This window comes from Triplophysa rosa, unplaced genomic scaffold, assembly GCF_024868665.1.
Source record: "Triplophysa rosa unplaced genomic scaffold, Trosa_1v2 scaffold395, whole genome shotgun sequence".
NCBI classification, from domain to species: domain Eukaryota; kingdom Metazoa; phylum Chordata; class Actinopteri; order Cypriniformes; family Nemacheilidae; genus Triplophysa; species Triplophysa rosa.
Window position 1 is genome coordinate 98,901 of NW_026634393.1, and position 26,611 is coordinate 125,511.

At 38.7% G+C, this 26,611-nt stretch overlaps 1 protein-coding gene across 1 annotated transcript in view; it reads left to right on the plus strand.

Annotated features, from left to right (window-relative positions):
- pwp2h (PWP2 small subunit processome component) overlaps nucleotides 1-26,611 on the plus strand; it is a 67,344-nt gene that overhangs the window by 36,139 nt on the left and 4,594 nt on the right. The window contains exons 12-18 of the mRNA XM_057328182.1: nucleotides 610-757; nucleotides 971-1,121; nucleotides 3,394-3,574; nucleotides 3,834-3,981; nucleotides 4,267-4,375; nucleotides 6,452-6,517; nucleotides 9,989-10,207. Coding sequence (XP_057184165.1) covers nucleotides 610-757; nucleotides 971-1,121; nucleotides 3,394-3,574; nucleotides 3,834-3,981; nucleotides 4,267-4,375; nucleotides 6,452-6,517; nucleotides 9,989-10,207 — 1,022 coding nt within the window. The remainder of the gene's footprint in view (nucleotides 1-609; nucleotides 758-970; nucleotides 1,122-3,393; nucleotides 3,575-3,833; nucleotides 3,982-4,266; nucleotides 4,376-6,451; nucleotides 6,518-9,988; nucleotides 10,208-26,611) is intronic.

Genomic DNA, 26,611 nt, shown 5'->3' on the forward strand with positions numbered 1-26,611 from the left:
GTACCACAGTTTGAGAACCACTGATTTAACTGATTCTTTCATTTTCAGAAAACAGCACTCCTGCTTATTTTCTATTGCTAAACTGTGTTTTATTTAATTTTCCAACTCTGACTGAAGGAAATGTCTGGAGAGAGTATTGCACGTCACCGCGTCAGCAAACGACAGAATACAGTCTTCTTTAAAGATAGTTTGGTGTATTAAAGTAATGTTTGAGCTGCTAAGACTCATGATAAAATGCAGCTCAAGCAACAATGTGCAACGTGAAAGTAATTCCAGATTTCACTACGTGAATTGCTCTTTTATAATAAAGTCTCACGCTCAAAAGTCGTGTTTGAATCGATTTTAGGCATACGAGGGAAAGACTCAAAAAAAGAAGTAAAATCAGATGGACCGAAAAATGAATAAGCTATGAATAAATGAATAAACAAAACGAAGGTGTTTGTATGTAACTGGCTTGCGCACTTGCAACATAAGTTACGGTACTACCGTACTGACGATACACTGTGGCATCGCCAGTATTTTTAAGCTTTAGCATTGCGATCCTACCGTGGCACCGTGCAACCCTATTTTGTAAAGTTCGAATTAAGATTTTTTACTTTGTTCTTTCAGGTATCGTAACTTCCGTACTATGACATCTCCACAACCTGCTCAGTTCTCCTCACTGGCAGTGGACAGTAGTGGGGAGTTGGTGTGTGCAGGTTCTCAGGACTCTTTTGAGATTTTCCTTTGGTCTTTGCAGACTGGGCGGCTGCTAGAGGTCAGAGACCACTGAATTAGTGTGCTGTTTCCTAGTCCCTTGTTATATGCATGTGTAATACAATTTTTGATAGTGTGGATTATGATGTAAATTCGGAATGTCCAGCAAAGGCAAACACCAATTTGAAATATGTTTAAGAGACTGTTAGAGTTCCATCAGATTGTTCAACTACAGTCAGTTCATATGTAATGCAGTTTTACTCATCTGGTACAGGTGCTCAGCGATCATGAAGGTCCTGTCAGTAACTTGTGCTTCAGCCCAGTCCAGTCTGTGCTCGCCAGTGTGTCATGGGACAAAACTGTCCGGCTGTGGGATATGTTGGACAGCTGGCAGACCAAAGAGACTTTGTGGCTTACCTCAGATGGTAAATTCACAACATGTCAGGTGTATTCCTGGTATCTGCATATTACATATTTTTTTATAAATGCCACCAACTGGCAGCAGAAAGTAACTTTAGCATTACTGGTTTATAGAGCTTATAACAAAAGGGGAATACTTCATTTGTCACACCTTTTTTTGTTTTTGTCAAAGACAGTCTCCCTTTGGTATATATCTGCTAAGGTGGGCGTAGCAGAACATCATGAAATTACTTTAAACATATCAAGTACCACTGTGGTAACAGATTGCAACCATTTTACTTTTTTGTGGGGGAAATCAGGCTCTGATGGTCCACTTTTACTTATACTGTACCACCCTACACACCCCACAACTAAATGTTTATGTTAAAAAGTATTTAAAAAATATATAAAGTAGTAGTCTTGAAATATAAAATCTTAAAGGGACAGATCACCCCAAAATAAAAAAAATCTGTCTTCATTTACTCACCCTCGAGTTGTTCCAAATCTGTATAAATTTCTTTGTTCTGAAGAACATAGAGAAAGATATATGGAAGAATGCTTGTAACCAAACCATTGACTACCAAAGTAGGAAAAATCACAATGGTAGTCAAAAGTGCCTCAGAACTGTTTGCTTTTCTACATTCTTCAAAATTAGGGCTGCAACGATTAGTCGACATGATTGATAACGTTGACAATAAAAAATTGTTGACAAATAATTTTGTTGTCGAGTAGTCGTTTTGATTTCACATAATATATTTTGAAGGCCCACAATAATGTGGCTTGACCTGTGGGGCGCTGTAGCGGGCCTACCTTTCAAGAGACAACGCAATAGAAGAACATGCCGCTTGCCAATGCAAGCTGAACTAGCAGAGTGGTCTGTGACAATTGGCACAGAGAGATTTTTGCATTTTACGCCTAGCATATAAACACATTAACCCACCTTCAGTTGGTTTATTGAAAGGCACGTGTGTAATTTAATGTGACGGGTGCATCTTTACTGTGAATTTAAAATGCATCCAGATTCACAGAGTGAGCATTTTGCAGTGAGTGAGGAGGAAATGTACTGTAAACTCTTTCTTGACCCCCCAAAAGCATGTTCTCTTAGAAGCTGAAGTGTATAGTTTAAAATGCTCCATCTGTACATGCATAAGAGGATTAAACGTTCCGGCAATAAACAATAGAACCCTGCCCAAAATACCATAGTAAATGTCATTGATTATGGTAATTGAATTGGTTTTAATGGAAACTAAAAAGGTCTAATGTTTATTGGTACGTGATGAATTCTATTGGTGGGAATAATTAGTTTTGAATTAGTTTTGTAACGGTTTTAATGAAAAAAGTGTATTGTTTATAATAGTATTTGAATGGAAACCATTCAAATTTCTTTGATGGGTTTCTATTGTTTCTTTCCAGCTGGGGTAGCCTATATTTATCTTAAATAAATCATGTAATTGATCAGTCTTTAGAATCATTAGTTATTAATAGAACATGAGTATTTTAAAATCTACAGTATATGGAGTTGTGTACAAATAAGACTTTGGTTCCCTGTATAGTTTTTACATCATTAGTTGCGTTTTTCCGTAAGAAAAAAACTTTTTTTACATTTATGCATTTAGCAGACACTTCTATCCAAAGCGACTTACAGTGCATTCAAGCTATACATTTTTAATCAGTATGTACTCTAAGAACTTGCTTTATATATTCAAATAAATTGATATAGAATCAAATTGCAAGCTTAGAAATCAAACTGTGAAATGTGTCAATACCCTACCTTATTTAAAACACAGTAGCAGCAGTTTGACTATTGATGACTATTGATGGAAGACAGAAAAGGAAATTTCTCCATTCAGCTGTCTCGAAGTTCACTCAGCTATTTTCAAAAGCTGAAATAATGTCCTTGTTTTATTTATTAGTTAAAATAGGTCAAACTCAATATTTTAATGAATTGCAAAAACTGAATAATCGATCAAAACCTACAGATTAATTGTGAAATAATCGATGATTAGTCGAATAATTGGTCTAATAATCACTAGATTATTCGATTATCAAAATAATCGTTTGTTGCAGCCCTATTCAAAATATCTTCTGTGAAAGCATTTTTTTTCTACTATGGTAGTGAATGGTGGCCAAGAACTGTTTGGTTACATGCATTCTTCCAAATATCTTTCTCTGTGTTCATTCGAACAAAGAAATGTATATAGATTTGGAACAACTTGAGGGTGAGTAAATGATGACAAAATGTTCATTTTTGGGTGAACTGTTCCTTTAACATAGATTCTTTTTCCTGCACTTTTTCAGGACTCGCTGTAACATTTCGTCCTGATGGTCAAGAATTGGCAGTGGCCTCCCTAAATGGTGAGATCACGTTTTGGGACCCTCAGACTGCAGCACAGACTGGCACAATCACTGGCCGCTCTGATTTGCAGATGGGACGTAAAGAGACAGAGAAAATCACTGCCAAGCAGTCTGCTAAGGGAAAGTACGTTGTAAATTTTAACCAAGAGAAACTATAAACCGCTGAATGGATTTTTTATACAGCCTGCCAGCAGTATGATAATAGTAAATAAACTAGGTTCTTTGTTCAATTGGAAAAAAACGATGATTGGAATTTTTAATTAGTGCTATTTTATTGCAAAATGATAAGCAGGACATTACAGTACATTTGAGGTGCCTAAAATGTTCTATACCTAAGAATCCATACCTAAGTATTTATCGTCTCTTCTTATTGATCTTTATAGGTCCTTTACCTCCTTGTGTTACTCAGCGGATGGTGAATCGATCCTTGCAGGTGGACAGTCAAAGTTTGTATGCATTTATAATGTTAAGGAACAGATTCTGATGAAGAAGTTTGAGATTTCCTGCAATCTCTCTCTGGATGCTATGGAGGTACAAATTTATATGCAAACTCAACCCAGATGCAGACAATAAAGAACTACATAGCTCCTTTTTAATCGTATGAAGAAAAGTGTAGGAAGTTGAAGCACATTTAAGTGGTCATTCAGTTGTTCATTTCTGTTTTGAGAATGATCTTAGAATTCACTATTTTAAGGATTAAGTGTGTTGGTCATGGTGTGTTGAGTAAAACATGGCAATTAAGAATGTCAAACAACAAATTTCATAATATTGTTTGCTGTTTTTTAATACGTCAATTCTGTTGTCTCCTTTTTTTAGGAGTTCCTGGATAGGCGCAAGATGATAGATTTTAGGCATCGCATTTTAGCAGACGAGGGAGCAGGTGATGGAGATGAAGTGAATCTCAGTCTTCCTGGAGTCAGGAGAGGTGAACCCACATGTCATATCCATTAAACAATACACATAGTAGACATTATAGACTGATTACACTCTGCCGCCATGTTGAAATCCAAAAGAGGCAGAGATTGCAAGAAAACCGGAAGGGCAAATAGACTACAATGGTTTGGACTAGGGCTGTGACGGTGGCCGTGACAACCGCACCACCACGGTGGTAAAGTGCCATGACGGTGGTGAGCTGCCACCGGCGGTAGTTCACGTCACTGTGACAAATATAAGTGTAATAAAAATGATAGTTGCGATCAGGATTGCTATTTGTACCCTTTCAGTTGTAGATGGTTTCATTTAAAATATTTTACATTAACACAGAAATTATTGGCATACGTTTCTGTTGGCGCATTCGAGTATGGGCCTGCCCGGCAAAACCCAGGTTATTCTGCGGGTTCTGCAATGGATCTTGTTGTAAAATTAACAGTTACATAAAATCACAACCGGCTATGACCCGCTTGCTTAGTGTCGGAGCGCGCGCAGGTTTTGCCGCGGTTGCGGAGAGACATGAATTCGTTTGCGCTCTTCTGAACGCACATTTATTGCAGCTGTAAACATTTTAATCTGGACAATGTCACCATGTTAGTTTTCCACCAACGAGTAGGAAAAAGTAACATTTTAATGGCAATCTGAATAGGAAAGCCAAGGTAGGTTTAAACAGTTTGTTTCAAATGGAATTGTCAAGGACTGTAAGGGTTAATACGCGACTGACTGAAGTTGTCACTGCAACAAGAGCTTTTTTATTTGATATTTAACTTTCTTATATCATTTAAGTTTTCATTATTTACTGATGTTTATTTAAATGTTTTATGTGCTGTATTGTGCCGTTTCACTGATGGATTTTTCATGCTCATTTATTTCAGATATCATATTTCAATTTCAAGTATTTAACTATTTAACAATTTCAAGTATTTAAATAAGGTCTATATTTCTCTTCCACTCGTCATGTGGTTGCTACACGCAAATGTAATAATATAAATATTATTTATATAAATAATATATATTTCCCAACCACTGCACCACCGCGGTTCATTTGTCCATTACCATCGCGGTGGTAAAAAACTGCCACCGTCACAGCCCTAGTTTGGACTACCAACCTGGAGTTATTAAAACGATTTATGATCTTATATGTGAAAATATATGCTGAGGATGTATGTCAAATCACATGAGATGTTTTACTTGACCACTTCAGCTGTACCATCACATATTTGTGACTGTTGAAGCTTTCATAAGCGGGTTTCACTCGTGCACACAGCTACTCCAACAGTGTTAATTTGTTTATTCATGTCACAGATACCCAAATAATCACATAGAAAAAAAAATTTTACCAATAGAAGTGATCACTTGCATTGTTCTCATCTATTTGGGTCGGCTCGCCTGCAAATGACAGCGTTTCCAGCTGCGCTGCCCTGAGGGCTGCTGCTGCTTCTGTGTACCGGCCCTGGTACAACACAGAAAAGCGGCAGCAGTGCAGCTGTAAATGGAGCGTTGATTACACTGTATACATAAGTATTTACACGCACGTATTAGCAACAAGTTGGTATAGTGTTGCTAATAGTTGATGTCAGTAAGCACACTATGTAGGCCGCAAACCTCCATTTAAAAGAAATGACACGCTGTCACTTGCAGATTAGCAGACCCAAATAGATGAGAACGATATAAGTGATCGCTTCCACTGTTGGAAAAAACTTTGATCATAGTCATTGTTATTTTCTGGGTATCTGTGACAGGAAAAAACAAATTATGCGTATAAAACACTGTTAGATTAGCTGTGTGCGAGTGAAACTCGCTTATGGCTGCTTAAACGGTCACAAATATGTCATGGTACGGCTAAAGTAGTAAACAGCTTGAGTGATTTGACATGCATCCTCAGCTTATATTTTCACATATAGGACCATAAATCGTTTGAATAATTTCAGGTTGGTAGTCCGAACCATTGAAGGTTCTCTGCCCTTGTGGTTTTCTTCCCACCTCTGCCTTGTTTTCAACATGTTGGCGGAGTGAAATCAGTCTAAAGCTAAATCCTGCATACATCTTTTTCTCTCTCCTCATCCCACAGGTGATATGAGCTCACGACACTTTAAACCGGAAATCCATGTTAGCTCTCTCTGCTTCTCACCAACTGGTAATGTTTTTGCTCTTTTAACACAACATAATACAGATACTGATAGAAATTGCCCCAGCAATAATGCAAGGATTAAAGTTCTCCGTCGCTATGACGGATTTCCGTCAATTGCAGAGTTCCAGCCTGGAACCCTGTGTAGCGTACGGTCACACCGGTGTGATTAGAACATTCAGCGCTTTGGCTGGCACTGAGCCAGAGACAGACTCAATCCTGTCACATATCACAACTGTGCAGACTTTAGCCTTCAGACATATACACGTGCCTACAAGCACAAAATACATTTAGAGATTGCATAATACACACTGATGTCAATGGAAGCGGTAATAACAATCTCCTCAAATGTAATTTAACGGATGTGTTTTATTCAGATCAGACACAGTATCTGCAATTTAAGCAATTGTTAAGATCACTCAATTCTTCTACCAGTTCACCAGGCACTTACGTTTGTGTTTTTAAGAGAAGTAGATGAATTCACGTGACGTAAATCCGACAGATCTCAGACCACGGCAGAAACAAACATGGCGGCGCCCGCTTATAGCTCAACTTACGCGATCATTATAAAAGTGTTTAAACAACAAAACACATTCACATGCACATATTTGACAATCGGAATGTCAGATATTTCATGACATAGTTAACAGTTTGTGAATTTTTTTGAGTAAAAAAGAAAAATTATGTAAAAGCAATGCATCAGTCATACAGCTGCTGTGGCTCTGCGGTGTGTCACATGATAAGCAGTGCCGCGTCGCTATGGAAATGTTAAAGTGATAGGCTACCTTCTTAACGGTCGCCTTGGGAAAGCTAGTCAAACACTGAAACTAGTCACTGTAGCTTGTCAAACACTGAAACGGGTGTCAGGTGTAGCCAAGCTTCAGGAATATGGTTTCACAGCCAAAAGGCAGAAAAAGTGAAAAGCACTCTGGAGACAAATACAAACAACATTTTTGGTCTTTCGTGGTTCTTTTTTTTGTTTTGTTATTATTAAGAGTTTCAGAAAACATTGTTTGGTCTTATAAGATAAATTAAAAAATGCACTGAAAAGTTATAGATGGTTGATTATTTGTCTAGGTAAGTATATTTTTTTCATAGATTAAAAATAGCTTTTAAAATACGCAAACTGGCAATACTATGGAAAGTGGTTCAAAACACAGTTTTAAAACGCTATTGGTTAAAGCACATGTGTCAAATACAAGGCCCGCGGGCCAAATCCGGCCCGCCCCCTCGTTTTATGTGGCCCGCGAGAGCTTACAAATTATTGTATTGTTATTATACATTTTATGTCCACGACCTGAAAATGCAACTCAACTTTATTACCTTCGCGATGACGACATCTAGCCAGTAGGTGGCAGTGTCCGTATATATCGCAGAAATAAGCCCCTCCAGTGCGATCAGGTTGTTTCTTGTTTCACACTGGAGGGGCTTATTTCGCGATAACAGCCGGCTGCTTGTACATTATCCCGCTTATTACGCGGGATACTTGCCACATGAGAAAAAAACTTGACATGAAATGTGAATTTGAAATATTTTATTAGCTCATTTTTACTGAATGCAGACCTAACAGGAAAAGCTGTTTACTTTCGGTTTTAAGGTAAGAAACAACGTTCAAATGTTACGAACATTCAATTTGGTTTAATAATTTGTAAATATAATGTCATATATGTTATTAAAATACATAATTATATTTAATTTGTCAAAAAAACCTGTCAAAATTATTTGTTGCGTCCGGGTTACCCTGTGTTATTAGTTTTGAGAGGTTATCTGGGAATAACGAACCTGCAAATGTCGCGACTGGCCAATCAGAATCAAGCATTCCAACGAGCGGTGTAATAAGTGAGTGATATGATATAAATATTAATTAGACACATCGTGTCAAACAAAGAAAAATTGATGCAGAGGGGAGGCTGTTTCAAGAGGGATGGGAAAGCAAATACATGTTTGTGCTTAATGGAAACAAGCCGGTGTGTCGTCTTTGCCAGGAGGCCATCCCTGTTAAAAAAACCAGCATATGCTTGTTTGGTATGTTTTGATGGTGGTTTGTGCTGGTTTAGTTGGTCTTTAGCTGGTCATGTGCGGTCCATAGCTGGTTTAAGATGGTCCAACCAGCATCAAAACATACCTAACCCAGCATATACTGTTTTTTTCAACAGGGGTGGCTGTGCTCAAAGAATACAGTACAATTCACGTCGGCACTTTGAAACCAGACACGGAGCAAAGTATATGCTAACCTTAGCCTCCTAGAAAAGCAACAAAAGGTACAAGACTTGAAAAAAAACTTACATTTTTGGCAGAATTTGTTTGCAAATGCTTCTGCAAAAAGTGATGCAGCCGTGAAAGCCAGCTTTATTGTGGCTGAAGAAATCGCCCGAGTTACCAAGTGTTTTTCAGAAGGTACATTTTTAAAGCAGTGTATGCTGAAGATATGTGAGCAAGTGTGCCCTGACCACAAAGGCCTTTAAAAATGTTAGCTTGTCAAGAAACACTATGCAGACCGACTATGTGTTCATACAGAAACATATCATTTTTTTAAAAATAAACTGTACAATCGTTGTACACTTGAATACACTTTATTTTACTGGTCTTTTACTGTCAAAACTAGGTATTAATTGAGTTATTACCAAAAGGAGTAATTAAATGCAGATGTAATTATGCAGTGTGATAAAAGAGTAGATACATTTATATAGTCTTACAGTTACAACCGGCCCTTTGAGAGCAACCATAATACTGATGTGGCCCGGGATGAAATTGAGTTTGACACCCCTGGGTCACTTTAACCCATGTGCCCTGGGTTAAAGTAATATGACTTGGCCTGAAAAAAAATCAGTCACAAGAAATGTTTTCACTTTAATCCATGAATAATGGAAAACCTGAAAATATCAGAAAAATTGTGATATAAATAAGTCTTGAAAATGTGAAAAAAAGTACCTGTGGTTAATAGAATTTGTTTTCTGGCTATGCTAATTTCTCATATTTATTTAATTGTCTTGAAATGTTTGAAATTATTCCTAAATGTTTATTACAAATCATTATCCTGTAATTGAAAAAATCATTTAAATCTTTCTCCAAAATTGTGGGATCCCATAAAGGACTGCTGAGGCATGTAGGCCCGGTTTCAGAGACCGTCTTGAGCCTACACCCAGACTGAAATGTATGTTTCAGTTGACTTAATGAAAGAAAGGAATTTACACTAACATGTTTTAATATGTCAGAGCCATTGTTTTGCCTTAGGGTTCAGACCAGGAATTTTTTAAAGTATTTTTTGTATAATTTATTTAAAGTTGTGAAATTATATTAACAAACACACAAAAGGTAACCAACATAAAATAACAAAACACCCCCAAAAATGTAATAAAAGTTGCTAAACCCTGTCTGTAATTCTGTGCTATAGTCTCCTATACTTAATCATGCAGCATCATGTTTCCTGGGTTGCATCATGGTATAATTGAAGGACTTTTTTTATTATGCTATTTTCAGGGCGCAGTTGGGCAGCAGCCTCTACTGAAGGTTTGCTCGTCTATTCTCTGGATGCATCACTTGTGTTTGACCCCTATGATCTGGACATGGATGTCACTCCAACATGCATACAGCAGCAGACGAAGAAGAAAGAGTGGGCATCGGCCATCTTGCTGTCCTTTCGCCTGAATGAAACGTCACTCATAAGAGAGGTTCTGGAGGCAGTGCCATATGACCAAAGTGAGTTCCATTTTACAACAGTCAAATCTGTTATGATCTTGTCTTAGACCTTTATTTGTAACTTCTCATGCCTCTGCACCACGGACAGTTCAGAATTGTATTTGTTGTTCATAACGTTTGACCTGTAAGTTTAAAGACGTGATTTTCTGTCATTAAAATTTAGAATTTTTGAAAAAAAGCTTTCTCAAACTTGTCCTAGAGTGGTTGCCTGACTTAAACAAAATTTTGTTATGCAGCATCTGGAGATTATATTTCTATAAAGGTGTTTGATAATTTGGTGGTGGTGAGTGCACCAAAATGGATGAGGCTGTTTTCGTTTGAGTTTTGTTCATTGGTACGAAACTTGATATGACATCACAATCATGACATGATTGTAAAGGCAGTTTTGTCATAGCGCCACCTACTGGTCAAGACATAAAAATGGCATATTTTCCTTCCACCTTTTGAGTTATTTGGTGTAAAATCATAGTCTATTTAGATTATTCGAGTTATGAAGTGACAGGATACCCAGTTTTCAGATTTTGCCATTAGCCATTTTGACTTTTGTTGTAAAAAAAAAGGTTTTAAACAATATTGCCATAATATTTGGTGGGGTGTTCCAGAAAGCAGGTTATGTTGACATACCAAGGTATGTTTAAAGGGATAGTTCACTGAGAAATAGGTTTGGGCGATAGATGATGCCATTGTCCATAACCTATTGTGATTCCAGGAACAGTTAAGCAGGTCGTACAGTGTGACAAATGACACAGACACAGTTATAAAAATCTGGCGGTGCACGTATGTACAGGCGCACTATTGTGATGGTGAAATTAGCTTCTAACACATTGTACGCGGAACCTCACGTACATGTAAAAAATCAGGCATACTTTGGCCTTTATGTGAAAAATGCTGGTTCATAACACCATCAGAAATCTTTTCCATGGTGACTTGAGAAATCATGATCCATTGACAATGGCATCCATCAGTGTGGTTTGACTGGGTAACTTTCAGTTGGTTGATTAAACTTACCCTTCGAACAGGTTCTGGAACCAACATACCGCTAAGTAAGCAAGGTTTGGGTGAATAAACACAGAATTCAGGGTTTAGCTAATGGTAAGTTAACCATGCTTACTGGAATACATACCCCCTGCACCATGCTCTGAGTACCTGTAAAGTTTTAGGCTGGTGCCCCATATGCAGAGTATCATGATACCATTTTTGACCATACCTGTCTTCTGCCATTATTAATCTTCCGAAAAACTTGTAAATAGCATCTCGCAACCTATGGCTGTTACAGCAACACTTTGGTGTACTGGCATGAAACTACAAGTGTCAGTGTCACAACATCCAGACTGCCTCATAATAGAGGATATGCATAGACGTCACTTTCCCATGAACACCACATGAACATGCTGGAGCACACCTCCTTGAGTGGTAAAGCACTAAGCAACTCGACAGTGACTCGACAATGATCCTTATGACTGATAGAGCGTTCCCACCAAACGTGACTTGCGCGTATAAATCGCGCTATTCGCGCGTAGTTGGACGCTTGAACATTTTGAGTTTACTCGCTTCATTCGTGCGTGAAATTCACTTCACAACAGACGCGAATTTGCGCGAGTTAACCAATCAGGAGCTTGCCCTAGTAGTGACGTGATTATGACGCAGCGAGCGAATCACGCGTTACGCACGTCAAACACCTGAAACGCTTAGTTCGCGCGAATCGCGTCATTCGCGCAGTCTCATTTGCGCCGCAGGATGTCCTATCGTGTCTTTGCATTGACTTAACATGTAAATCACTCGCGCTTAACACTTCATTCGCGTTTGGTGGGAACGCAGCATGAGAGCTAGACCTTATCATTATTATATAAATATAAAAATTCGTTAGAGACATCAAATGAAAACCCCACTATAATCGGGTCCCCGGTGCATCTAGCAACCCAGAAAACGTGAAAAATAAGAACCCAGTAAGTTTGTTTTGGTGTGCCTTTCCCTGCAAGCATGTTGAGAAATCGAGCCGTTTAGATTTCGCTCCGATTGTGACGTCCAAAGCGGATTTATTATAATGTTACCGGCCTTTAATCTACACAGTTCCACCCACCGCGCTCCGCCATTGTTGTTTTCACAAGCGACAGCGGTGTACGTGACGCCATGGCTAAAGTTTGTGGACAACATGCAATGTCGCTGCACAAAGTCCAAACCTAGGAAGAGACAGGAGTGGATTTATTTTATTTTTAGTGGAAATCCATCAGAAACCATAAGTAAAAACCTGCTTGTTTGTGCGAATCACTTCAAGCCAGAGTGCTTTATCAATTTGGGACAGTACAAGCAGGATTAAGGTTAGCTTCAAAGTTGTTCCTCAAGAGGGATCGAGGCCAACTGAACGAGACAAAGCTGGCGATGTAAGTAATATTTATCAACAGTCTGAATTGATGTACATGTACCGTATATACAGTATATAGGAGGATAACGTTAGCATATGATAGCGAAGGGAGCTAAGTCAGTGACGGGCTAAATAGAACATTCAAAGTCAGTGTTAAACTTACTGTATGTAAGTGCAGATGGACACTTGGAGTTTAGCTGTATGAATGTTAATACTTTATGTGCGTTAATGTGTTTAGCTGCAAGCTGTTTGTTTTGCTAATGAACAGGGGCAAACACTGGGGTTAGTTTCGTTTTAAACGTCTCAAATCATTCGTGCTTAGGTTGGAAAATCTGTCACACCAAACTAGCTCTCACGTTGTGTGTGTAATGTTATAACTTGTCAATGACAAGCGCTAAAATCCATGTAATTCCGCTGAGATATGCAGTGGATTCCGTGGATTTTAGGTAAGCATACACGCACAACGTAAACGCATTAGGATGAGCTGTTTGCTGTGACTGATTTTTTTTGTCTGGACAAATGATTTGTGATGTTTAAGATGAAACTAACCGCAGAGGAATTCAGGAAATATCATTTAGCTAAACCATTGCCATGGCAGTACTACACGTGTGTTGTGTTGACACGCCGGACAAAAGCGGGTGGGGTTCGCTGTAACTCATTATCAGTTAAAGAGACATGCACCAAAACGGGTTGCTGTGAGCATAGCTGTTTTTGACGAGGCAAGAAGGGTTTTGTTTCCACAGCCATTGAGTGTTTTTAAGCAAAATATGCTCCAGACATTTCACGAAGACCCTAATAAATCATACCAACTTGTTGAAAGTGCTCGTCTGAGGAGACCTTTTATGGCAATTAAACGTCAAAATTATGATTCTCAACTCAACTTTATTTATATAGCGCTTTTTACAGTTTTCATTGTTACAAAGCAGCTGTACATGAGACATATTGACTATAAGCAAAACAATTAAAGTTGTACCTGTAAAAACAAGAAAAAATGTGAAAACACAGAAGACAGACATACCCACATACAAAACACTCCACACACACAATATGCACACGTACTAACACACATAGACATAGACACACACACGGATGCGCAGATACACAGATGGACAAGCTCGACAGAGCACACACACGTACACAGACAAGTACGCACACACACAGACGCGTGCGCACACACAGTGAGAGCACACATTTAAGATAAAGGAGAGAGAAGCACAGGTCAAATATAACAGACTATAAATTCCTATATGCAATATTAATTAAGTAAAACTTTAAAATTCTAGAGCAGTCCCCCCGGCCAGGCAAATAGTGCAAAAAAACAGTATGCAAACGGTAGCGAGGAACCCAAAACTCTAATCGAATAAAGAAAACTCAGGAGAACCCAGGCCCAACCGGGGGATTCCAGTTCCTCTCTGGCAAAAGCTGCTGCCTCCGCACAAGCTCGACAGAGCTTGCACAACAAGGTTAAATAAAAATAAATAAACTTACTAATAAGGTAAATTATAGTTTTAAGATTATCATTAATAATCTAATAGCATTTGAAATTTTGTGGTGAAGACGTTTCAAGTGACTGCGTCCTTCTTTATCCAGCTCTATCATCTCAGCTCTTGTCAGGTCGCCGCTTTCCATTCTCTGCTCTACCATCAGGTCTGGCCATGAACTGCATCCTGCTCGCTGTGGTAACCTTGGAACAATGAGACAAGACTGGCTGAGAGTAGAGTACTGTTCTGCACTCTTTGATGCAACAAGTACTTCAGTTGTGTTTTTGGTTCCGGTTGGTCTAACTAATGCAGCCTAAACCCTCAGAGGATTTATATTATGGAAGTGTAGTGTATGCAAGATTAAAAAGATGCGTCTTTAGTCTAGATTTAAACTGACACAGTGTGTCTGCCTCCCGGACAGTGCAGGGAAGACTATTCCAAAGTTTAGGCGCTAGATAGGAAAAGGATCTACCACCTGCACTTGATTTTGAAATTCTAGGTATTACCAACTGACAGGACGCCTGAGAGCATAATGCACGTGAAGGACTGTAATACAAGAGGAGTTCACTCAAGTACTGAAGAGCTAAACCATGTAGGGCTTTATAGGTAATAAGCAAGATTTTAAAGTTACCGCGATGCTTTATAGGTAACCAGTGCAAGGTTGACAGAACCGGGCTAATATGTTCATACTTTTTTGTACGTGTAAGAACTCGAGCTGCCGCGTTTTGGACCATTTGGAGTTTTTGTAATAAGCCTGCAGGGCAACCACCTAACAGTGCATTACAGTAATCTAGTCTTGATGTCATGAATGCATGAATTAACTTCTCTGCATCTGACATTGACAGCATATGACGTAGTTTAGATATATTCTTAAGATGGAAAAACACAATTTTACAGGTGTTGGTGACGTGGCTCTCAAATGACAGATTACTATCAAATAGAATGCCAAGATTCTTTGCTGACGACGAGGGTTTTATGGAACATCCGTCAATAGTTAAGCAGTATTCTTGGTTGTTACGTATAGCAGTTTTCGGTCCAATAAGTAACACTTCTGTTTTGTCCGAGTTCCGTAATAAAAAGTTGTTACTCATCCAGTTTTTTATATCGACTATGCATTCCATTATTCGATGGAACTGCTGTGTTTCATGAGGCTTCGAGGAAATATAAAGTTGAGTATCATCAGCATAACAGTGAAAGCTAACTCCGTGTCTCTTTATTATATCTCCTAGAGGTAGCATGTATAATGCGAAGAGCAGAGGCCCTAAGACTGACCCTGTGGTACACCGTACTGGACTTGCGATGACACGTCATTGTTTATTGCTACAAATTGAAAACGGTTGGATAAATAAGATTTAAACCATTTCAAAGCTATTCCTTTAATGCCGACATAATTTTCGAGTCTATGTAGGAGTGTGCTGTGGTCAATGGTGTCAAATACAGCACTAAGGTCTAGCAGCACCAATAACGAGATACAACCTTGGTCAGACGCCAATAGCAGATCATTTGTAACTCTGATCAAAGCAGTCTCTGTACTTTGACATGCTCTAAATCCAGACTGGAATTCTTCATTGATGTCATTCCTTTGGAGGAAGGAGCATAATTGAGTTGAAACTACTTTTTCCAGAACTTTAGATATGAAAGGTAGATTCGATATAGGCCTGTAGTTCCTTAGTTCTCTAGGGTCGAGTTGGGGTTTTTTGACAAGGGGCTTATAACAGCCACCTTATATGCTTTAGGCACATATCCTAATGTCAGAGATGAGTTAATAATACTAAGAAGAGGATCTATAATTTGTGGGAGCATCTCTTTCAGTAGATTTGTAGGTATAGGGTCTAGCATGCATGTTGTTGATTTAGATGATCTAATGATTTTAGACAGCTCATCGTGATCTACGGTATAAAATAATTGCATTTTCTCCTTAAGGGCGCTGTAGTTAGTTTGTTCAGCGGGTTTCACTTCTGATTGCATTGTTATAATTTTTTCTCTAATATCTTGGATTTTATTTGTGAAGTAGTTCAATAATTCATCACTGTATCATAATTCATGCTGTTATACAGGATCAGAAGTCACTGACGATTTATTTTTTGTTAATTTAGCCACTGTGTTAAATAAAAACCTTGGGTTGTGCTGGTTTTCTTCTATTAGTGATGAAAAGTAGGCGGATCTAGAAGTTTTTAGGACTTTCCTGTATTTTTGAATACTATCCTTCCATGCTGTACGAAATACCTCTAATTTAGTTTTCTTAAAGTTGCGCTCCATTTTTCGGGCCGCTTTCTTTAGAGCCTGAGTGTGTTCATTATACCACGGTGTGGGACTGCCGTTTTTAATCTTCTTTAAACGTAGAGGAGCAACTGTGTAGTGTTTCCGAGAAAGTGGAATTAAGATTTTCAGTGGTAGTGTCAAGATCCTTAATGTTATTTCTCATGTTAGCGATTTGAGACAATTCGGGCAGATTATCGAGAAACGCATCTTTGGTAGTTGAAGTTATTGTTCTACCATATTTGTAACAATGAGTTTTATTTGCAGCCGTAGGCCAGTGAAGCAAACATAATACCAGATAATGATCAGAAATGTCTTCACTCTGCTGAAGGATTTTAACGTCGTCCACATTTATACCGTAAAACAGTATTAAATCTAAAGTATGATTACGAAGGTGAGTGGATCCTGACACATGTTGACTAGCCATTCCTAAGGCATCTGTATCGTTATCTACATGGATGTTAAAGTCACCAACGACAAGGACTCTATCTGCGGCCAGTACTAGTTCTGATAAGAACCCACCAAATTCTTTAATATAATCTGTTTGGTGCCCTGGAGGCCTATATACAATAGCTAGAATATTTAAAAAAAATGTTTTATCCTTAGTATTAGGTGTTGAAACATGAAGTACCATGACTTCAAAAGAATTATATTTAGAGTTAGACTTCTGGGAAATGCTAAAAGAGTTATTGTAAAGTGCTGCGACACCTCCCCCTCTGCCTTTTAGACGAGGCTCATGTTTATAATAATAATCTTGGGGGACAGATTCATGTAAAGTAATATAGTTATCTGGTTTTAGCCATGTTTCTGTCAAACAAAGCATGTCTATTTTATGATCTGTTATCATATCGTTAACAAAAAGTGCTTTATTAGAGAGAGATCTAATATTTAGCAATCCGAGTCGTAACAGTTGATTATCTGTATTTTGTTCATGTTTAATTTGTTTAACGTTTATTAAATTACTTTCAAGAGGTTTACGCATTATTTTATGTTTGCTAATCTGGGGGACAGACACAGTCTCTATTTTATGATGTTCGTGAGAAGGGATTATTACGTTGTACATTTTGTGTATTCTGCGACGTGAGACTGCAAGCAGACAGTTGGTTAAGCCATTCTGTCTGCTCCCTGACCTGGGCCCCAGCGAGTCAAGCTTTAGCATTAGCATTATTAAGACTTTTTGCCATATTTCTAGACAGGATGGAAGCCCCAGCCCAGGAGGGATGGAGACCATCTCGTTGCCGTCAAAACTCTTTCAGTTATTTATAAAAACTATATAATTCTGCAGGCACCACTCCAGCCATTTAGTGATGATATTCTGCTATAAATCTCATCACCACGATAAGCAGTGAGGGGGCCAGAGAATATTACAGTGTCTGACATCATGCTTGCGAGCTCACACACCTCTTTAATATTATTTTTTGTGATCTCCGATTGACGTAGTCGAACATCATTTGTGCCGATGTGAATAACAATCTTACTGAATTTACGATTAGCCTTAGCCAGCACATTTCAATTTGACTTGATGTCAGGCGCTCTGGCTCCCGGTAAACATTTGACTATGGTGGCTGGTGCCTCTATGTTAACGTTCCGAACAATAGAATCACCGATAACTAGGGCACTTTCAGCAGGTTTCTCAGTCGGTGCGTCACTGAGTGGGGCAAACCTGTTCGAGACTGTAATCGGAACGGTTGAGTGATGTTTTGTCCTGTGACTACGCCGTCTCACAGTCACGAAGTTTCCCAGCTGCAAGGGATTTTCAACCGGAACCGAGCTGTGTGCGCTAATGTTGCTCGCATCCAAAGTGTTTTCTATGGTCCTTACACTCTTACTATCCTCAGATAATGATTGGATGCGAGACTCTAATTCTAAGATCTTCTCTGTCAGCCTAACTATTTCCCTGCAGTTATCGCATATAAAACCCTCGCAGCTGACAGAGAAGGCTAAGCTAAACATATGACATGAGGTGCAAGTAACAATAATAGGAATAGAAGCCATAACTCACCGGGTTTGAAGTGAAATTCCAACTTACCAAGGTTGCTCGATGAATCGTAGTATACTCACTTAAAAAGAGAAACAGTTAGCACACAAGACAAACCAGAGGCAAGATGATATTCCACAGTGTAAACAGAAAGTGAAAGTGACCTATTAGTCACATATGGTGACCCATACCCGAAATGTGACCTCTGCATTTAACCCATCCAGAGAGTAGTGAACACACGTACACCCAGAGCAGTGAAAGCAAGCTAACACGCTATTGCTATGCTAACGTTAACTATCAATTTTGGTTTAGAATCTTCAAGTAAATAACAAGAACAGGGTTATTGAGATATCAGGATAAGTTAGAAACGACAATGATAAGTAACGATAATAAAATAATAAAATACACTAATATTAGAGCGAAGTGTAAGTGCAGGGATACAAACAAACCGCCGGCAGCGATTACACAACTTATTCTGATTCTGGCTCAGTACATTACATGTCAAATGTGAAACAATCAAATACATAATACCATAATCTCATAATCTCATAAATTGAGATTTAAGACAAATGTGAGGTTGTCTTAATTTTAAGATGGTATTTACGACAGCTTTTGTTTCGAGAATTTGGATTCTTCTTCATTTTAAGAACCGTCTTAAAAAAAATTGGGAATACGTAACATTCCTAACTTTTTTCTTAAATTGGAATTCAAATTTTCTTCTTAAGAACGTCTTGTGAATCTGGCCCCAGTTGTCCTTGTACACTGAAATATTGCACAGAATTGTGTTTCCTGATATTTCTTTTCTACCCAATTTCAATGACAGGTGAAATACACAAAGTAAAACTTTAGGTAAAAAATGTTCTACTCAAGCAAAACACGTTTAGTGGTTTAATAAACCGAATCTTACAAGATTTACATTGCTCTTCTAGATGTCTACAGTGTTGACAATACATTAATCTTTAAATTGGTATGAAATACATCTGCTTACCGTATGTTCACACCGCCACCGTAGAGAGCGTCAAAAATTGCTCTGGCCGCCCTGCCAACAAAGCTGTAGAAAGATTCAAGGACACTCTGGCGATCTGACGTAGACCAAAGTTTACAGGGCTGCGTTCTCTGGAATCCTATCAAGTGGTGGACTTCTACGTTCAGATTGGTTGCCGACGAACCGCGTCATAGCTCATTACCATAAAGCTGACCTGATTTCAACTCTCCTTGATGATTTCAACTCTCCTCAATGCCCTCAATGGCCAAGACGCGCCGCTGCTCGCTGCCGGCTCACATTGAAAATGAATAACTTCCGGCCACTTTGACGCATGATGGCGGCGGTGTGAACACACAGTTAGAATGTTAAAAGAAATACATTTACACTTACTTGGCATATAAAGGTATAGAAAGTAGGTAACTTGGGTAACACTGTTATGGTGTGGTTCAACAATAACAACTTTTCATCAACTTATTTACTGGCTAGCAAACATCCACAATTCAGTATTCCATTTGTTTCAGCAAATTGCAGCGATTAATTTGCTTTTTTCCATCCTTCAGTAGTCTTTAAAAATAAATATCTGATTTTGTGCTCAATCTGTCTGTACAATCAATCGCACAACAACTTTATCCCGTTCTAAACAGAGCACAGATAATGGTAAATACTTCTGCATTCAGTAGGGCTGGGCAAAGAAATAGAAAAATCGATTCATTGTTTTTAAAAATGCGGTCGATTCAATATCGATTCTCAAAATCTGTGAATCTATTTTTATTCCTTCACATTTCCGCAAGCACTGAATATTCATTAAAGTGAATGTTATTGCTACTACTATCCACTAGATTATGGGTATTTAATTAAAGTTCCAAGAGATCCGGTCTTTATATTTTCTTCCAAACGGAGGTCCGGGCAATATGTTTTTGAAAATAAATAAATATTTAATCAATTTAGCCCAGTTGGATATACTGCATATACTGTATAAAATATATGATCTTTTATCAGGCCATTTATTTTATATTTAGATATCCACAGTATGCATGTATGTATTGTAGGCTCTGTGGCTTTAGGGGAATACCCTCTTAATAGAAGTCTGATAATTAATATTTGTAAATTAAAAAAAACTACTGACAACACGCAAACAGCAAATGTAATGTAACAATTAAAATGCTCTCATCATAAACCGAAAACAAAGTTACTAACTAAATTAGCCTTTCCATGCCATTCATACCAGTACTACTTCTATCTTTAAATAATTTCCCAATTAGAACGTTGTTCATTACAAAATGTGACCCTGCTTGTGAAATCCAGCAAAAGTCCTTCATAAAATCGTCCTACAGAATATTCCGTGAAAAATAACAATATCTTCAATATTGACTGAATAATGCCAAAATCTTGGTGAAATTAATGCTTGAAATGAATCTTTGATGGTTATCTAATAATCAATTAGATTATGAGAGTTTAGCCTGGGTTTTAAGAGGGTCACAAATGTTTACATGCTGATCAATAATGTTAATGCTAAATGTAGATAAAAATGTTATGGTTCATAAAATATCACAAATCTGGTTGAAAGGTTGGAGACATATAGCAAACCGTAAACAGACTGACAGATACAAATGCTTTAAAATTGCTGCATTTTGTTTACTGTTGTGTGTCCATTTACCTGCTCTGTTGTTAAAACAAGCACGTGTTTGCTGCTCTTCATGCGACTCGTCTTTGGCGGGAGAGCACGCAGAGCGGAAAGGGTTCAAATTAAGCGCGTTTGGCGCTAGATAAAGATATAAGAGGATATAGCGGCAAAAGATCAATTACATGCATGTTCCTGAGAGCACGTGTGATGTGATTCTTCATTGTGTAGATGCGCGGCTCAATTAAAACAACCAAAATAGTCAAAAGTTTAAATGGTTTATTAAGCTATGTCTGGATCCAACCGGTCTGGATGGAACAAAACAAAGGTCCAGATCCGGACCACGGTCCGCCAATTGAGGATGACTGCACTAGATGTCACTTTTCTTTTTACAACGGATGGATGTTACAACAGGGAGCATATCTTTCATTGCTTAATTAACATGGCGGATGTGGGTGTGTCCTCGAATTTAACATCACCTTCACATAAAAGGCAGCGGTTCATATGATTGCAGCCCGTCTTTACAGCTAATTTTGTTAAATTTTGTTTGTTATACTGTATCTTAAATGTGAAATAACATGTTCTGTTTCAATATACCCAAGTGTGTTTAAAGTTTAATATACAGGTTTGTGGCTCTTCATTTCATTTTCTGTGATATTTTCTGATCTTTTTTAGAAATATCTATAGGATTTGTCTTTGGTGTGTTATAAGTTTCCCATGCATGTATTAGATACGTAAAATTGCAAAAATTAAAGTGTCGGAACAAAAGATGCATTCTATCTAAAAGCGAATGCTCACCCAGACCTGCCTGAAACGCCTCGTGTAACCACACCCCCACAAATCTACGCAGTTCGTGGTATGATTTGACTGAGACCGCCCAAATGTATACGCAAGTAAGGTATTCGTACCTGTCAGTACAGTTGCTTTGGAACCTGATGTTCCAAATATGGTAAGAGGCGTTATATTTCCGTCACATGCTTGCAGTATTCGACCAATCACTACGCACTGGTTAACTGGCCAATCATAGCACACCTCGCTTTTCAGAGTGATGAGCTTTGTAAAAAATCTGCGCGTTTCAGATAGGCGGGGCAAAGAGGAGATACAAACATGCATGGTATGTGGAAAATACAGCATTTTTGAAAGTTAAATTTTGTATACACATTGCATTACATCGAAAACAAATGATAATATTAGTTTTAGCCGTGTCATATCACCCCTTTAAATCTATAATCATTGACTCAAATCGAATCGAGAGCTTGAGAATCGGAATCGAATTGGAACATCAGAATCGATACCCAGCCCTAGCATTCAGTCTTTCTACCACTCAGTGGGTACGACTCGCTTGACTTCACGTAACGTGTGTGGTGACGACGTGCATATTAGGGGTTGCACGAACTAGTCAACATTAATGCTAGTCGCAGGTCATGTGATTTTGACACTGTACCTTTAAAAAGAAGCTGATTTTTCCAAAAGAGCTGGGCAAAGGACGGATGCCATTTCCACCCGCTTCAGTGGGATTCTGTCACACTCCTGGCAATAATATCTTGTTCTGCTTCCGCATGCATCATTCATAACGTGTCCTGTTTTCGTCCGCAACATTCATGATTTGTTCTGACGCTGCAAAAGCTCGCAGGTAACGTTAAAGCGTAACGTTACATGTATTTCAGTGCGCTGTGCTTCTACACGCAGATCTTTTAATATTATATTTTTGTACTTGTTCCCCGTTTAATAAAACATGACAGAAACAGAATAATAAAAATGTTTCTGATTGGCAGCTGTGTCACTGAGGTGCTGCGTTTGTAAGTCCGCTGATAAAGCATCTGCTGCATTAGGCTAATAAATATATTGACGTTGTTTTAAAGTCATAGGCCATCACAAACAAACTTGACACATTTTACTGTTGTTTCATCTATTAGTGCACATGACCCTTTCAGTTGACTTGTTGTAAATGTCAGGGAAGTTTGGTCTGTACACGAGTTTCAGATCTGAAGTAACGTTAGGCTGCTGTAGAGATCCACCTGCTTCTCTTTTACTGCATAGCTCCGCTACCACCGACCTCGTGCATTAAAATAGTTTTATCTTAGTTTAGTTGTTGTTGTACTTGTGCAATAGATGAATAAAAGTTTATTTGTATTTGGATACTATATATTTAGAGCCTATCCTGCTATTCTCCCCGCAGCCCGCACACATGAGTGTCTTACTGCCCACACCCATCAAATCTTGTTGCAAAACATTCCCTAGCCCTTATTTTATATATTAATGATGTCATCGACTAGTCGATGTCGAAGCGACTTTTATCACATAATAGTTGACTTCAAACATCTGAGGTCGTTTAACCCCTAGTGCAGTCATCGTCAACTGGCGGACCGCGGGCCGTATCCGGACCTTTGCTTCGTTTCATCCGGACCGCGAGACATTTAAAATGTTGACTCTTTCAGTTGTTTAAATTGAGCCGCGCGTCTACACAACGGAGAATCACATCACTCGTACTCTCAGGAACATTTATGTAATTGATCTTTTGTCGCTATATCCTGTGATATCTTTTAGCTATAAACGCGCTTCATTTGAACCCTTTCCGCTCCACGTGCGCTGCTTTTCTCCCGCCAAAGACGCGCCGCATGAAGAGCAGCAGATAAATGGAGACAACAGTAAACAAAATGCAGCAATATTAAAGTATTTGTTTCTGTCAGTTTGTTTACTGTTTGCTATATGTCTTCAACCTTTCAACCAGATTTGCGATATTTTATGAACCATAACGTTTTTATCTAGCCTACATTTATCATTAGCATTATTGATCAGCATGTAAACATTTGTGTGCCTGTGAAAACCCAGGCTAAAGTCTCATAAACAAATGAATTATTAAATAACAAGCATCAAAGATTAATTTCAAGCATTAACTAAAATTTTAATCTTTGAAATGACATTATTCAATCAATATTGAAGATATTGTATTTTCACAGAATATTCTGTAGGATGATTTTATGTAGAAAACAGTAAAAAGACTGTGTTTTCACAAGCAGGATCACATTTTGTTCTAATTGGGAATTTAAAGATAGAAGTAGTTCTGGTATGAAAGGCATGAAAGGCTAATTTAGTAAGTAACTTTGTTTTCTGTTTATGATGAGAGCAATTTAATTCTTACATTAAATTTGTTGTTTGTAGCTTTTTTGTTTACAAATATTAATGATCAGACTTAAGAGGGCATTCCCCTAAAGCAGGGGTCACCAACTAGCGGACTCCGGTCCGGATGTGGACCGCGAGATGCATCCGTCCGGACCTCAAAGCCTTTTGACATAATAAATAAATGAACGCCTAACATTATTTTCTAATGCAATCAAATTTATACCAGGCACATCAAGGTCCGCTCAGTAGCAGTTTGGGTCCTACGGCGCCACGGACAGTTAACATATGCGCACTGTTGCTACGTAAAGACGTCAACGTCGTGGAGAGAAGAGAGCCGAGACAGACTCGCTGCACAGCGCACAGACAGATGTAACTCTCAGTGACTGAAAAACAATGTCCTTTTCAAAAGTTAGAAAAGTTGACGCTGAAAACCATGTTTTCCGAGATGAATGGGTCGAGAGATTTGCATTTATTCTTCCTGCATCGAGATGCACGAGACCGGTTTGTCTCATTTGCTCGGAGTCTGTCGCGGTTGTCAAAAGTGGAAACTTTAAACGGCATTATGAAATTAGACAGAGACACTTTGAAGAAACTTACACGCAGCAGTCCGATGTAAGGACACGGAAAATATATGAGCTCAAAGCCCAGTAGGAGCGATTTACACGGGTCCTCCCTCCCTCACTTACCGCCCAACAACCAGCATATGAATGTTCATTAAGAATACAGAGGATCTTAGGAAAACATAAGCCCTTTACTGATGGGAAATAGTAAAAGAGTGCATGGAGCGTGCATGTGAAACACTTAGAAGGAAAATAAAGACATGAACTAAAAGAAAATATGACACAAACCCCCTTTCAGCTGCAACGGCCACCAGAAGAGCTGAAACGTTATCAGATGATGATCAGTCACAACTTGATGCTGCTATTTGTTCATCTCAGTTCAGCAGAAAACAACACTTTAGTTTTCTTTCAAAGTTGTTAATGTTGAAATGAATTAACACTCACCTAAAGGATTATTAGGAACACCATACTAATACGGTGTTTGACCCCCTTTCGCCTTCAGAACTGCCTTAATTCTACGTGGCATTGATTCAACAAGGTGCTGAAAGCATTCTTTAGAAATGTTGGCCCATATTGATAGGATAGCATCTTGCAGTTGATGGAGATTTGTGGGATGCACATCCAGGGCACGAAGCTCCCGTTCCACCACATCCCAAAGATGTTCTATCGGGTTGAGATCTGGTGACTGTGGGGGCCATTCTAGTACAGTGAACTCATTGTCATGTTCAAGAAACCAATTTGAAATGATTCGAGCTTTGTGACATGGTGCATTATCCTGCTGGAAGTAGCCATTAGAGGATGGGTACATGGTGGTCATAAAGGGATGGACATGGTCAGAAACAATGCTCAGGTAGGCCGTGGCATTTAAACGATGCCCAATTGGCACTAAGGGGCCTAAAGTGTGCCAAGAAAACATCCCCCACACCATTACACCACCACCACCAGCCTGCACAGTGGTAACAAGGCATGATGGATCCATGTTCTCATTCTGTTTACGCCAAATTCTGACTCTACCATTTGAATGTCTCAACAGAAATCGAGACTCATCAGACCAGGCAACATTTTTCCAGTCTTCAACTGTCCAATTTTGGTGAGCTCGTGCAAATTGTAGCCTCTTTTTCCTATTTGTAGTGGAGATGAGTGGTACCCGGTGGGGTCTTCTGCTGTTGTAGCCCATCTGCCTCAAGGTTGTGCGTGTTGTGGCTTCACAAATGCTTTGCTGCATACCTCGGTTGTAACGAGTGGTTATTTCAGTCAAAGTTGCTCTTCTATCAGCTTGAATCAGTCGGCCCATTCTCCTCTGACCTCTAGCATCAACAAGGCATTTTCGCCCACAGGACTGCCGCATACTGGATGTTTTTCCCTTTTCACACCATTCTTTGTAAACCCTAGAAATGGTTGTGCGTGAAAATCCCAGTAACTGAGCAGATTGTGAAATACTCAGACCGGCCCGTCTGGCACCAACAACCATGCCACGCTCAAAATTGCTTAAATCACCTTTCTTTCCCATTCTGACATTCAGTTTGGAGTTCAGGAGATTGTCTTGACCAGGACCACACCCCTAAATGCATTGAAGCAACTGCCATGTGATTGGTTGATTAGATAATTGCATTAATGAGAAATTGAACAGGTGTTCCTAATAATCCTTTAGGTGAGTGTATGTTCAGTGCAGGTTTAGAGATTAGGGCATTTTGCACATTTTCCTTCATTATATTGTTGTCAGACATTGTTATGCCGTTGTATAGATATGAAAAGACATGTTTATTTCTTTGGTCTGCCAAAAACCATCAATTCATGATTTTAGGTATTTAATTATCCGGACCTCGACTGGCAAGGTGGGTTTGTTTACTGGACCTCAAGCGATTTTAGTTGAAGACTCCTGCCCTAAAGCCACAGAGCCTACAATACATACATACTGTGGATATCAAAATATAAAATAAATGGCCTGATAAAAGATCATACCTTTTATATATACAGGTGCTGGTCATATAATTAGAATATCATCAAAAAGTTGATTTATTTCACTAATTCCATT